This window comes from Rutilus rutilus, assembly GCF_951802725.1.
Source record: "Rutilus rutilus genome assembly, chromosome: 8".
In the NCBI taxonomy this organism is placed as follows: domain Eukaryota; kingdom Metazoa; phylum Chordata; class Actinopteri; order Cypriniformes; family Leuciscidae; genus Rutilus; species Rutilus rutilus.
Window position 1 is genome coordinate 25,702,309 of NC_140222.1, and position 14,581 is coordinate 25,716,889.

The 14,581-nt window shown below is 38.2% G+C and overlaps 3 protein-coding genes across 3 annotated transcripts in view; 2 read left to right on the forward strand and 1 right to left on the reverse strand.

The window, feature by feature from the left end:
• rtca (RNA 3'-terminal phosphate cyclase) overlaps positions 1–5,282 on the reverse strand; it is a 6,323-nt gene extending 1,041 nt beyond the window's left edge. Inside the window, exons 1-10 of the mRNA XM_084416110.1 lie at positions 4,840–5,282; positions 4,595–4,695; positions 3,809–3,952; positions 3,230–3,353; positions 3,074–3,132; positions 2,844–2,985; positions 1,659–1,780; positions 1,512–1,570; positions 1,178–1,272; positions 987–1,091 (exon numbers count right to left, since the gene is read on the reverse strand). Coding sequence (XP_084272236.1) covers positions 987–1,091; positions 1,178–1,272; positions 1,512–1,570; positions 1,659–1,780; positions 2,844–2,985; positions 3,074–3,132; positions 3,230–3,353; positions 3,809–3,952; positions 4,595–4,695; positions 4,840–4,884 — 996 coding nt within the window. The 5' untranslated portion in view covers positions 4,885–5,282. The remainder of the gene's footprint in view (positions 1–986; positions 1,092–1,177; positions 1,273–1,511; positions 1,571–1,658; positions 1,781–2,843; positions 2,986–3,073; positions 3,133–3,229; positions 3,354–3,808; positions 3,953–4,594; positions 4,696–4,839) is intronic.
• Positions 5,283–5,906: 624 nt separating this feature from the next.
• dbt (dihydrolipoamide branched chain transacylase E2) lies at positions 5,907–12,753 on the forward strand. Its single transcript, XM_084416273.1, has 11 exons — positions 5,907–6,017; positions 6,966–7,086; positions 7,171–7,246; positions 7,330–7,511; positions 7,586–7,713; positions 8,853–9,111; positions 9,192–9,358; positions 9,433–9,510; positions 9,585–9,776; positions 9,891–9,962; positions 11,782–12,753. Exons 1-11 carry the CDS (start codon positions 5,967–5,969, stop codon positions 11,947–11,949), a joined length of 1,494 nt encoding a protein of 497 aa, XP_084272399.1. The 5' UTR covers positions 5,907–5,966; the 3' UTR covers positions 11,950–12,753.
• A 1,112-nt stretch (positions 12,754–13,865) lies between these two features.
• On the forward strand, positions 13,866–14,261 carry LOC311295621 (dynein light chain Tctex-type 5-A; the record flags this gene model as incomplete). The annotated part of the gene is made up of 1 exon (XM_084417089.1): positions 13,866–14,261. One exon carries the CDS (start codon positions 13,866–13,868, stop codon positions 14,259–14,261), a length of 396 nt encoding a protein of 131 aa, XP_084273215.1.
• Between the last annotated feature and the right edge of the window lie 320 nt (positions 14,262–14,581).

A 14,581-nucleotide genomic window follows, 5' to 3' on the forward strand; every position in this document is an offset into this window, starting at 1 on the left:
GTGTTTTAATCCGTCTCTTTTGTCCACTTTCAACCACTTCTGTCCTGATTTCTTCGAGGGGAGGGTCTATGGGCTTTTTCAGATCTTTCAATCTAATGGACGAAATAAGCTCGTGTAATTTACATATGAACGCGGCCGGAGACAACAGGAAAACACACAGAGAGCAGCAGCTTTGGTTTCTGCACTGACAGCCACAAGAGCGCACCGAACGCTGTGAGTGACTGTTAGAAATCAGGAATAGCGAGAGATTGCGCTTGGTACATTTTTCATCTTCAAACCAAGCTTGGGTCTTCAGTCGACAAAGCTACCATAGCGCGCTTCCATAGTGTTTACGCAGTAGTTCAGTAAGCTGAGAGTAGGAGGTCTTTAGCGCATTCGACCACTTGAGCGTTTTCACTACGAAAGCAATCCGGTCGAATGCGTTTTAAACCACCTCGAAAGTGGACAAGCTCAAAACATTTAGACCCGATCGACCAAAACACACCAGGTGTAAACGGCCTAAAACAAAAGTGCCTATAGGGGTTTTCACACCGAAACTATTGGCAGAAGTAGCAACTTTACGATTTTAGTTCTAGGAACGCCTTTTGGGGGGGAATAAATGAGCTCCTACTTCAGAGTAGGGTCTAACCCAGAACAATAGGAACTACCAGTGACGCAAGTGTATGTTGATTGGCCAAACGCATGGCACCCGCCATTTTTAAAAAGCCGTGTAAACATCCATGAACGTGGAAAACAGCGATAGATGGACTGACGCCGAAGTCCAGGCACTTCTCAACCGACAACGGCGTCCTCCATCCTCCAGTTGCTGAATCTCGCACTTGAATGACATTGCTGTCGGACCGCTTGCGTCACGTCAGAGTTGCTCCTGACAACCAGGAATGCAACCAGGAAAATGGTGTTCTTGGGGGACCGTCTGGTGGCTAGTTCCTATAACTGAGCTCCTTATGATTAAGCCACTTATGAGGCGTGTTCACGTCTGAACTTACGTTCGTGAGCAGCTCAGCGACGTGGATTGCCGTTTGCGTGTGGAGAGTGACCGGGCCCGTTCGCATTCTGGATGTGCCGTTCGCCAAGGCCATGAAAATAATAAGCTGTAAAAAGATACATATAATTAGTCTCCAGTCGAGCGCGTATTTGTTATGTCGCTCTGAAACAGTCGAGTGTTTGTGCGTCTGACCTGATCTTGCAAGAACTCATCCACGCAACCATTATGTCTGATGTTCCTTAGCAACATTTCAGCAGCCTCGATGCCAACTTTGTCAGCATACACGCCTGGGGACAAATAGAGGGAATATGAACAAAACAATCACATTTTCAATTAATATGATCAAGTTAAGGAATGAATCATCCAATTAATGGTAGGGGAACATATTGGAACACACTGTCTTCTTGTTCAAACTAAAACTGAAAGCAGAAATGAACAAGCTTTTCTTTGTGACGTATCGCCCTCTAGTGCCAAAACTACGATACTGAACTAATTCTTCAGGACTGGGCAGCCAGACAACCCTTACCTTTTTTGCCAAGAGCTGACCCTGCAAATATGCAGCCGGTGGATGATTCTGCAATTATTCTGCCAGGAGACAGAAAATATACAGACGTTAGTCAAAATGAAACCCTCAAACAAATTCGGCGGACGGCTTGAGATCGGATGTACTCACATGATCCCGTTGCCGTTTCCACAGGCCTTGTCCTTCTCTTGCAGAGACTGAATGTTGATGTAAAGGTCCTTAATTTCTTTCCTGATAGTACGAACCGCTGCCGTGGACATGTCCTTCGCCAACTGAACATCAAGAACAATCAGCCGAAGTTTATAGTTAAGTTACTTAAGAGCAGTTGGATTGTTTTATAGACACCAATGTCACTTTCTCCGAACAATGCTGATTAAAAGTCATTAAACAAAGCATGTTGTGGTTTATATACTTTTTTTCCAAGGACTTAATCCTAGATTAGTGAGATAATTTCTTTCCACAATAAGTAAATAAAACAAAAAAGGCATGTCCAGCATTCTTAAAGGCCAGTTATGAAAAAAGAAATGTAAATTATGTAGCGAAGTAAAAAACAACAACAAGCAAAACGTTGTGGCTAAGAAGCTCCCCTCCCATACTAGTTATGAAAAACAATAAATTAATGAACCATGTTTTCTTTTTTTCCAATGCTAGTTACTTTGGTAAATGTATATGTAGCAAAAACAAAGAAAAGCATGTTGTGGTTAACGAGCCATTTAAAAAAAAAAAAAAAAACTAGTTACGAAAAAAGAAATGGACATTATGCAGCAAAAAGTAAAAAAATAAAAATAAACTAACCATAAACTATGTTGTTTTTTTTCAATGCTAGTTACTTTGTTAAATAACGTACAGTACTTGTAGCTAAATTTAAAAAAACAACGAAAAGCATGTTGTGGTTAAGGATTATTTTTCCAATGCTAATTACAAAAAAAAGAAAGGTAAATAGTGTAGCAAAGTTTCAAAAAAAACGAAAAACCTGTGTTGTGATTTTTTCCAATGCTAGTTTCTTTGTTAAAAATAGTATAAGTTGCAAAAAAACTAAAACAAACACAAAGCAAATCATGTTGTGGTTAAGGAGCTTTTTACACAAAAGGTCCAAAAAATATATAATTTGCAGCAAGGTAAAAAATAAAGAGATAAAATAATCATGTTGTGGTTTTGAGCTCAACGCTAGTTAAAAAAAAAATAGTAGTAAAACCAATATATTGTTGTTTCAGTGTTATGTAGTGAAGCCATCTTTTTAAAACTGTTGTCAATTAGCGTAAGAAAATAAAATAACGAATTGAGTAGTTAAGCTAACTGAAAAAAGAAAAGAAAAAACAGTTAACAGTCTTATACCTTGAAGGGAAGTACTCCAGCAACAAAGGCCCTTCCATAGATCTTGGTGATGTTTCCTCTCTCGGTCAAGTTGATGGGACTCAGTTCCTTCACAGGGTTCACCTTGATCACCACCTCACCACCTCCCTTAGGATAGTAACCTCTGTTTTCAACGAAAAATAGTTTGAATATATTTCAGCTTAGCACGATTACTAATCAGATCAAACTAAACCAAAGTCACGCTTAAATACCTCATTCTTAAATCGCAGTCAAACTGAACTCCGAATCTCTCCATGATTGGTTTGAAGACCTAGGAGAGATTAGAACATCATTGCCACGAAGTGAACAGAATTAGAAGGACGTCCAGTCTGGTCCTGCCCATTGCGCAAATATACATCCACACGTACCTTCATTGTGTAGTCGATCTGAGGTGCCATCTCAGCATTGGTTCCTCCCTTCAGGCACAGCTCGGACGGACCATGAGCAAACAGGGCGCACGGCAGCGATACCTGCATCAGCAGTCCCACGCTTCTACACGAGTCACGACAGACAACAAAAGTAGACTTAAAACCCATTCACACCAAGAATGATAACTATAATAACATCCACACGAATGCATGATATCGTTCTGTTTATTATAAGCACGTGCTAAGTTTATGTTGTCTGTTGCTTTAAAAGCTTGAGCTCTGTTAAGCTGGATTCTAATTGGCTGTCAATGGTTTTGTCGTATCAGCTGGAAAAAAAACGTTGTGAAAGTGATTCCAATGATATAGTTCCTCTGTGTCATTATAGTTATAGTTTTGAAATAGACTCTTGCTGTTCTTTTACATTTAGAATAAATTTATAAAACTATATTTCTCGTTATCATCCTTAATGTTAGGGCCAAAAATTCATCATCATGGTGTCGCAAATTTCAAGGTTTAGGGGACATAAGGCCTTTTTAAAATATCATGAATGTACCGTTAAAGACTAAAAACGTTCCTTACCCGGCCGTCTGAGTGTCGGCGATGTGATTCCCACCCTTAATTTTCCCAGGAGTGAGCGTTATTTCAGAGGATCCCACTGTGGCTCCCTCCAGATTGCCGTTGCACATGTCTCTCACCAGTTCGAGACCTGACAGATGCTGAGGCCTGGTGACGTTGAATAGGGAGGGGGGAGAGTGGGTGGGGGGGGATTTAGGGAAAACAATTGAAGAGAAAACTAAGTGCGTGCATTTCAAAATCCACTCATTTCGACCAAAAGAATCAGAAATGCTCCATTTATCGACAGAAAATTAGACCTCACATTTTGAGGTTTAATAAGTTTTTATAGGAGCTGCGTCTTTATATTTATATTAACAAACAGCCAAATCATTTACACAACAAAGAAAAAGATGGGTTATTACAGAGCTCTGATAAGAATCCAGACCTTTTAAAGGAAAAACATGAAGAATAACATGGAAAGTAGCCATGTGCTTCTGTGCCAACTAACAAAGGGCCCCATTAAAAATTCATGTAAAAAGTATTTAATAGCATTTTTGTGGGATAAACAACGGTATAACACAACTTTACTTCATAAACAGTCACATTTCTATATGGTTGACTTCAATAGTTAAGTGTAAATTAAGTAACTGGACTTCAACAACCAACTTTGCTTTGTTTCATGATTCACTGTTGAAAGGAAAGGGGGGGAGCATAGTGAGCATGTTAGACATATAAAAAACAACTATTTTAATGTACATAAAGCCACATAGAAATAATTATATAATGTGTCTAAAACAAAAATTTCCGTACCTCAAACCCGGGGTGCTTCTACCCGCTCGGATTTTATTTATTTTGATTGACGCCCCTTGGATGCAGCTCAGCGCCGCAGACACCCTCAAAATCTGTCCCCCCTTTAAAGAGAAACACCGAGAAAAATGTTTTAAATAATTAACGTCAACTACTACATTTAGTTCTAGCGATGCCATTTTAACATATTAAATATTGAAACTTTAATAGGAGACATTAAACAAAAAGCCTCGAAAATGAATACTCACCCCTTCCATTACACTTCCGTCCATTTCGAACGTAGTTGCGGCCATTTTCGCGAAAAGCGAGAAATTGTTACGATGTATCAAAGTGCGCGTGATGAGCGACGCGCGTGTGGGAATAAAAACAGAGACAGAGCGCGCGACTTTCACACTGTATGAAAGTTAATATAAACCGGCAAATGACCACAAACAATGCCGCGATAAACACGAACTTCTCAACAAAAGCTGTGGAACAAGGGAACAGTCCTTTAGAACTGAAATAAGAACTAAACTTGATGCGCAGTTGGGATGATTCAAATAAATAAAGAATGAGTCGTCTTCCCCACAAATTTGATTTCAGCGAATTTCCCGGACACGATCACACTCTCTGGCAACTAGTCTTGCCAGTCACTCTGCTATGGTGGACGAGCTTTGGACATGCGCAGATGAGCGATGTCCGATTCGTGGATGAATCGTTCTATTAAATCGGATCTTTTTATTGAATTGTGTGAATCGGTTCACTACACCGTTTGGTTCATTCTAATATGACTGAGCGGTTTCGAGTGAACTAATTGACTCATTAAACTGAGAACCGTCTCTTTTGGAACATGTCCGATTCTTAATGAACCAATATCTGATGGATGTGCAGATACAAATACTTTATATATATATAAAGTCTTTAATGACATTTATACATTTTAATGACAAATTGCTAGTGCCAAAGACTTTAATATATATATAAATGGTTTTGAAAACCGCTGATTTAACCAATTCATGCAGTAATTTACATTTATTTCTGACACGATATTTTTCATATGCAGAGTTAAAACATCTTAGTATTGTGGATAATCTGAAATAAAATAAACTTTTAGTACATGGCACCGAAAGAACATCTTTCTTTCTTTCTTTCTTTCTTTCTTTCTTTCTTTCTTTCTTTCTTTCTTTCTTTCTTTCTTATACATGTATAATATATTTATTTTTTTAACGATTCATTATTTCTATTATTTTATTTAACTGTTCTATTCAAAGTTTGTCTTTTTATCAAAAAATATTCTCTGAAATATTTGCCCTTGGCCTAAACGCTCTCTGATTGGGCAGTGGAGCGGGGCGTGAGTGTGACGTCATTTCCGATTAGGCAAAATCGTTTAGGAAACATGGCGGCCGTCATCACTGTGCGAGCTCCATTCGCTTTTATGAGACGCCTGGTATGTTTTTATCTTACATCTTACACGCATCTTACAGTTGCAATGACTTTTAAAGTCAACACTTGATTTTTAGATGCCGTTTAGGCGCAAATCAGCGTCTGTAAGCGAGGACAAAACTGAAGAGTCAAAGGAACTAGCAGCCTGCAGCTATCAACAGCTGAAGCAGAAGAACTGTGTTCAATGTGTAAATGTTTACATTTCATTAAATGTAAACATGAAACATTAACTCTATATTAATATTAATAGTATTAATATGTATTAAAGTATATGTGTATAGTGTGTATATACACGCATTACCTGTCAAAAGTGTGGAATAACTCAGATTGCTTTGAAGGTTTTTTGAAAGAGGTCTCTTAGTAATATATTTATCGCCTCTTTATAATATGTCTCTTTATAGATATGTATTAAATAATTAAATAAATTAATAATTATACACCCAGACACTACAGGTCAAAGGTTTGGAATAAAATCGATTTTTTTTTAATGTTTTTGAAAGAAGTTTTGCACACCAAGGCTGCATTTATTTGATCATAAATACAGTAAAAGCACCAATATTACAATAAAAAAAAAAAAAAAAAAAAAATCAGCTTTGCCGTAGCATGAATAAATGACACTTTAAAATATATTCCAATACAAAACAGTTATTTGAAATTGTAATAATATTTCTCAATTTTGCTGTTTTTACTGTATTTTTGATCAAATAAACGCAGCCTTGGTGAGCAGAAGAGACCATTTTGAATCAGCTTTTTTCGTGGGATAATCGCATGTATGTTTCACATGCCCAAACAAAATTATTAATATAATAATAATTTGAAGCAGTGGGTTTAAACATTTGGGCTTTCTGGTTTTGATTTTTAGCATGGCATAATTTATATCATGCAGCGCCATTGAGATTTAATGTCACAAACATTGAAAAACTGACTGTTTTTGTTCTGTCGTGTATTTCAGGTCTCTTTACGCCTGCACAAGCGCTGCTGCTCGAAGGTCCAGGCGACTTGCCTTGTATACCGACCCCACTCATATTCCCTCATTGCTGGACAACAGCAACGGTTCTTTCGGACTAGCTATGGTGAGTTTTAACGTTCGTTATGAACGTATGTGGGTTCCCAATTAGCAAAATGTATTCATAATCCCTTTATGCTGCTTATTGCAGTTGCAGCGAGGCCAGTTATGCCGTTCAAGCTCTCAGATATCGGGGAGGGAATTATGGAGGTCACAGTTAAAGAATGGTAAGTCCTTGTTGTTGTTGTTTTTTTTGACGCATACAAGTATCTGCCAGTAGAGGTCGCTATTATCTGTCTATCATCATCAGGTATGTTAAAGAGGGCGACAAAGTCTCTCAGTTCGACAGCATCTGTGAAGTCCAGAGTGACAAAGCATCCGTCACCATCACCAGCCGTTATGATGGAATCATTCGAAAACTCTACTATGATGTCGATTCCATTGCCCTTGTGGGCACACCTCTCGTTGACATTGAAACGGACGCTGGTCAGGGTAAGTATTGACGGTATTTTTTAAGTGCATGAGCTTTAGTATTGAGTTATTTAGTTTTTCATTGGCATTTGCAGAGGAAGGTCCTCAGGAGGATGTGGTGGAGACGCCAGCCGTGTCCCATGAGGAACACACGCACCAGGAGATCAAAGGTCTCAAGACTCAGGCCACCCCTGCCGTCAGACGTTTAGCAATGGAGAATACTGTACGGTTTGGATTTTTCTTGCATCAAAGCCACACACACACACACACACACACACTCATATACATATATATGCAGAATATTCAAAAGAAATATTGGTGAACAAATATAAAAATAATTTATAGAATTTTTCCTTTTGAATATTCAGTTTAACTCAGAAATACATCACATTATGAAAGTAAAATATGAAAAATGTTATATATAAAAAATATGTATTTGTTTATCTTGCAGGTTAGTTTGTTAACTTTAAAACTAATATTTATATTTTATTTTACTTCAGCTTTGTTTCAATTAATACAAATATTTTTTTATAATTTTAGTTTTAGTTAACAATACACTGAATACATCACATATACACTGAATACATCACATAGAATTATATACAAAAATATATATTTGTTTATATTGCCCCAAAACCACAGCTTTTTTTCATATGTGTTTCTGAGTGAAACACACATGCACATGCGCACACACACATACACATATATATATATGTGTGTGTGTGTGTGTGTGTGTGTGTGTATATATATATATATATATATATATATATGTGTGTATGTGTGTGTGTGTGTACATATATACACACACATATAAATAAATATATGTATGCATGTATGTATGTATAAAACATTTTGACCCCGATTAGGACATTTTCTGATTAGGAGAGTAAGAATATATTCATGTATTTAAGTAAATAAATCAAATCCTGAGGTATAAAAATAAGTCCCCCCCATAGATTATTTGTTACTGAATAATCAATTTTACCTGGAGAGTTATGGGGTAATTTAAACTATATTTGCAATTAGGATGTTATCAGTAAGTCACAGCGGTACATGCAGAAATCAAACCGAGCATGGCGTCAGCATCGGTGGGGGGTTGACTTTAGCCATTGTCATCAGGGGTCATAAACTCTTCCACGGGATGGGAAGTTGCTAGGCAGTGCGGTAACCCAATAAATCAAGGTCATGAGATGTAACTAGAAAAGTAGCTAGCCTGTCAGTGTCACATAGTTGGAGAAATTAGTGTTGTTACTATGGCCACAAATGGGGGGGCAGGGTGAAGTATCAAACAGGAACTACTAAGGATTTTTGAGCCGTTTCTCTGTAACAAAATTAAGGATTTCTGTCTCAAAATCCTCACAGATCAAACTAAGCGAAGTCGTCGGCAGTGGAAAAGACGGGCGCATTCTCAAAGAAGACATCCTGAACTTCATAGCCAGACAGACAGGGGCCATCTTACCCCCATCGCCCTTCCAGGAGATTTGTCCTCCCCCTCCTGCACCTGTAGCACCTTCAACTCCAGCGGCGAAACCCAGAGAGAAGACGACTCCACCTAGTGTACCTACTCCTGTGATCCCTAAACCTGTATTTACAGGCAAAGACCGCACTGAACCCATTAAAGGTTTGTTTGCTTGCCTGTTTTGATTGGTGGATTGTTTTATTCGCTTAAACATTTAACGATTTTTTATTTATTTTTCAAAGGCTTTCAGAAGGCGATGGTTCGGACAATGTCAGCAGCCCTGAAGATCCCTCACTTCGGTTACAAAGACGAAGTGGATCTGAGCCAGTTGGTCCGGTTGCGCTCCGAGCTGAAGGGCCTGGCTGAGTCACGAGGAGTGAAGCTCAGCTACATGCCGTTCTTCATCAAGGTATGAAAGCGATTTGGGGGGTGGAGAAACTCATTCAAACCAGGTTTTGATATCGGTATTTTCTTCCTAAACAGGCAGCGTCTCTCAGTCTTCTCCATTTTCCCATTCTTAACTCGTCTTTGGATGAAAACTGCACAAATATCACCTATAAGGTAATGTTTCCATCTAAATAACTATTTTGGGTTAAATCGAGGTAGATCATTGACCACTGGTCTTTCTCCTCCAGGCTGCTCATAATATCGGACTGGCGATGGACACCAATCAAGGTCTTCTGGTTCCCAACGTAAAGAACGTACAGATGCTCAGCGTCTTCGAACTCGCAGTGGAGCTCAACCGCCTGCAGACGTTGGGATCGTCGGGACAGTTAGGGACTGTCGACCTCACAGGGGGAACGTTCACTCTCTCAAACATTGGATCGGTAAGTTGAGGGTTGCAGGAAGACGTTCGCTCGCTTCTGTAATATAGTGCTAATTCCATAGCTACGCATGGAAATGACGTTACATTAACTTTGATGTTGATTGCTTCCGGACAGATTGGAGGAACCTACGCAAAGCCGGTCATATTACCGCCAGAGGTTGCTATCGGTGCTCTTGGGAAGATCCAGGTGTGTAAAGTTTCACGTTAAAACTCCAATTTACATACAATTCGGCCTATGTAGTTTGCGAGATTAGGATTAGTACATATCAAAGCATAATATGTTGGAAAACTTTGCAAAGTATCCATCAATAGCGTAGTATGTTTCAGTACTGGCGTACTAGTTTGCTACGTCCTTAGGTATGCACTTTTCATACTAGGATTATAACGTATTTTTGTACTTTGTTGACATTTGAAAAATTGGGATTTGCCGTTGGATTCGTTCAAAAATGTTTTGTAACAACTTTTTTAAAAATGTACTTGTTTTTATACACTGTCTACTATGGAAGCTTGTTTCCACCACAAAATAACAAAAATAAAAGATTATTGTGACGTTTTATCGCACAATTCAGACTTTTTTTCTCGCAATTGAGTGTTTACATCTCACAATTCTGACTTTTTCTCTCAGAATTGTGAGATATAAACTTGCAATTGCGAGATTTTATTCTGGCGTCTACCTTTAAAAAAAATTATTCTTCAATGGCACAAACTAATTTCCGTAGTCTATGGCTCTGTTCCAAAACAAGCGAGTTCCTTAGGTAGGGCATCATAAGTAGATGTTGCCATCTAAGATATACATAATCTTTGGCAGAATCACATGTATGCTTAGCCAATCCCTTAAACCACTGTGACAAAGTCAGTGGCCAATATGATGAATTTATTCACTCGGTCAATCTAGTTGATTTTACAAAAATATGTATGTGCGTTTTGAATTTTAAGGCTTACTACAGTATTGCTCAGTTAGCTTAGCAACATGCTAATATTAAATTGTGAACAGGTCCATTTGTATGTGTGTGTATATATATATATATATATATATATACACACACTTACCTAAAGGATTATTAGGAACACCTGTTAAATTTCTCATTAATGCAATTATCTAATCAACCAATCACATGGCAGTTGCTTCAATGCATTTAGGGGTGTGGTCCTGGTCAAGACAATCTCCTGAACTCCAAACTGAATGTCAGAATGGGAAAGAAAGGTGATTTAAGCAATTTGGAGCGTGGCATGGTTGTTGGTGCCAGACGGGCCGGTCTGAGTATTTCACAATCTGCTCAGTTACTGGGATTTTCACGCACAACCATTTCTAGGGTTTACAAAGAATGGTGTGAAAAGAGAAAAACATCCAGTATGCGGCAGTCCTGTGGGCGAAAATGCCTTGTTGATGCTAGAGATCAGAGGAGAATGGGCCGACTGATTCAAGCTGATAGAAGAGCAACTTTGACTGAAATAACCACTCGTTACAACCGAGGTATGCAGCAAAGCATTTGTGAAGCCACAACACGCACAACCTTGAGGCGGATGGGCTACAACAGCAGAAGACCCCACCGGGTACCACTCATCTCCACTACAAATAGGAAAAAGAGGCTACAATTTGCACGAGCTCACCAAAATTGGACAGTTGAAGACTGGAAAAATGTAGATCAACGACATCAAAGCAGATGGGACATTCTTTAAAACGTCGTCTTCATTCGGGTTCGAACAGCGTGAGGGAGCGCAATAATGACAGAATTTTAGCCGATTTTTTTGCCGTAAAGCAATTCGTTACATCGCGAGACCTGATATCACGCGATACTTCCTGACGCTGCGGCCGGCGGCCCGGCGGCTCAAAGTAGCAAGGGTGGTTTTTCCGCTCACAGGCGATAGGGGGGTGAGAGGCGACCACCATTCAACCTGAAAAAAGTAATATAACCATTACAATGACTCCGAAGCTGTTCAGTTAAGGTAAAAAACCTGCATAGTTCACCTTTAAAGTGACGTGTTATTTTTTTCGTTCTCCTCAGGTGCTGCCCCGGTTCAACCACAAGGACGAGGTAGTGAAAGCACACATCATGAACGTGAGCTGGTCCGCCGACCACCGAATCATCGACGGAGCCACCATGTGTCGTTTCTCCAACATGTGGAGATCGTACCTGGAAAACCCCGCCACCATGGTCCTGGATCTAAAATAGAAAGCACATTTTTTTTCCAAGCACATCTAGACATATGACTCTGTATCCCGACACTAAAGGTTTTTTCGTTACTGGGGCACTGAGCTATTTGAGCCATTGGTCGCTATCATGACTGTTGCACATAAAGAACATTTCAACAATGTCATGAAGCTCATAGCTAACTGGTGTTTTGTTGTTTTTCTTGTGATTCTCTCCTCTTGTTGCCTTACTGACTAAAGATGTTACATCTACCAGAACGTATTGTTGAATGTTAGAGAATATAAACTTAATGTAGCAATATGAAAACTCACCCATGATCTTTTTTTGTAAATGAACTCTATATACTGTAAAGCCTCCAATGGTGTTGCACAGGGGTTTTTAATATCAGCGATGAACAGTAGTGATTATTTGTTAGTGGGTAACATCTCTAAAAAATAATAATCTCATGAAAATGTCACCTCGAAATCAAAAGAAATTACATTTCTAGAATTATTATTGTCATTTTAAAATATTGCTCTTCCTAAAAATGGACTTTTCTTGAAGCAAAATATAATTTCTTGTCTAGGACATGTTCTTGATTCACGTTTTTTCACTGCTGCTTTTCTTTCCAGTCATTGTTTTTAAAGGACAATGGAAGTATATGTGATTCAAACTGTGGGGAATCTGTACTGATACGTCCTCTCATCTTCTCTGGTGTGACGATTCTTGTTGGAGCATAATGTTCTGCCACTCACGAATAATGGGAGTTTCCTTGAGAGATCATTGTGAAAGTGTGTGAATTTCAAAGGAAAGTGTTTTAATAAATTATACGTTTGAGAAACTTTATATCCACTCAGTATTTTATTATTCCATCTCATGCATGGTGAACTCCAGGAGCCAGAATGAGCACAGCAAGTAAATCTTGTAGGATTTATGATCGTTAGACAAGTCAAACAGTGTATATCAGTAGGGGGCGGAGCCTGTGTCTCATTCTCAGCTCACAGTTTAAAGCCCAACACAAACCAGAAAGAGTTTTAAGCTGATCATCTGTTACTGAAGGAACATGCAAGTAAGGCTTTTATACATATCTGAAAGATTTTCTTAGATATCTTAAACATAAGTTTAATGTAACAAGATTAATTGTATTCTAGGTTTACTATAATACTGATCAAAGAATAAATTAAATGTAACTTACAATTATATTAGTTTTGGTGCAAATTAATTTGTAGAAAAACCTTAATTTAATCTGAATTATTTGATTTTAAGCATTAATACATTAGAAGATAGTGTTAGCAAAATAAGAACATAAATATTGGACAAATTAGTATAAAAAATATCAATTTAGCATGTTATTTTTTATTATTTTAAATTAAAAGAATCTAAAATCATCTGGTATTTATTCCTAAAATCAATCAAATTAATAAAATGTATTATTCTGTAATATGCATGTTTGTTTTTTAAGAAAATAATACTATTATTCAGCAAGGATGCATTAAATTATTTAAAAGTTACAGAAAATATATTTATAATTTTAGAAAATATTTCTATTTAAAATATATAAAGTGAGAAAGAGATTTCTGAAGGATCATGTGACACTGACTGGAGTAATTATGCTGAAAATACAGCCTTGATCACCGGAATAAATTACATTTTAAAATATATTTAAAATAGAAAACGGTTATTTAAAATTGTGATAATATTTTCGATCAAATCAATAAAAGCATATTAAGAAAAAAGAAATAATGTTGATTTTAACAAATATATTCTGTATGTTGTGTACCTTTTCATATGATAAATGACAGTAACAATGTTTTTATATCCAATTACAAAAGAAAGAGGAGAAACCGTGGAAGGGACCCCAGGAGAAAAGCAAAAGCACCCTCAGAAGGAAAACATCCAAGGAAAACCCTCAATCATCACTGATCCCCATCCAGGGGAGACGCGGCTTAACCTGGACGATGAAGAAGGAACCGAGAAACCAAAAGTTACCATCAGACAGAGACGAGCAGCTCATCCACTACCAGACCACCCCAGAGAGACGCTTCTCCACTGACCGAGCACGTGAAATAATCAAACGCATTGTTGACGAAAGACTCGAGACTGTGGAGTACAGCTGCGCATGCGCGGTCATCTCCAGAGAACTGTCTGACTGCATTAAATCGGCTATAAAGAAGCTGCTGTATGATCGATATAAGCTGGTCTGCTATGTGGCCATCGGGCAGCTGAAGGACTCGGCGGTGAACTGCTCCAGTAGAGCCGTCTGGAGTCCCTCTGCAGACACATTCACTGAATATATCTTTAAAAACAGATCCTTATTTGCGCTTTGCGTTTTGTTTGCAGTGTATAAAGAGTAGCCTAGCATAATTTTTCAAATATCACTTGGCTGTCAAATCGATTAATAATTGCATCTAACATATGTTTACACACACACGCACGCACGCACTTACGCGCACACACACACACACACACACACACACACACACACACACATAGCCTTTTGTATGTGTAGGCCTAGTGTATACAGGTATATAGCCTACCTGTATACACTACACATACAAACACAGATATATTTACGAACTTTTATCGTGATAGCTCAGTCTGACAGCATCTATACAGGTCTATAGCCTATTTCATTACTCCAGTCTTCAGTGTCACATGATCCTACAGAAATCAT

Excerpts from the sequence above, each read along its gene's own strand:
- dbt (XM_084416273.1), top strand. The coding sequence starts at position 5,967 with ATGGCGGCCGTCATCACTGTGCGAGCTCCATTCGCTTTTATGAGACGC. Across the intron at positions 9,112-9,191 it reads CCGCACTGAACCCATTAAAG|GCTTTCAGAAGGCGATGGTT; the intron begins GTTTGTTTGCTT and ends TATTTTTCAAAG. Across the intron at positions 9,511-9,584 it reads GCACAAATATCACCTATAAG|GCTGCTCATAATATCGGACT; the intron begins GTAATGTTTCCA and ends TTTCTCCTCCAG.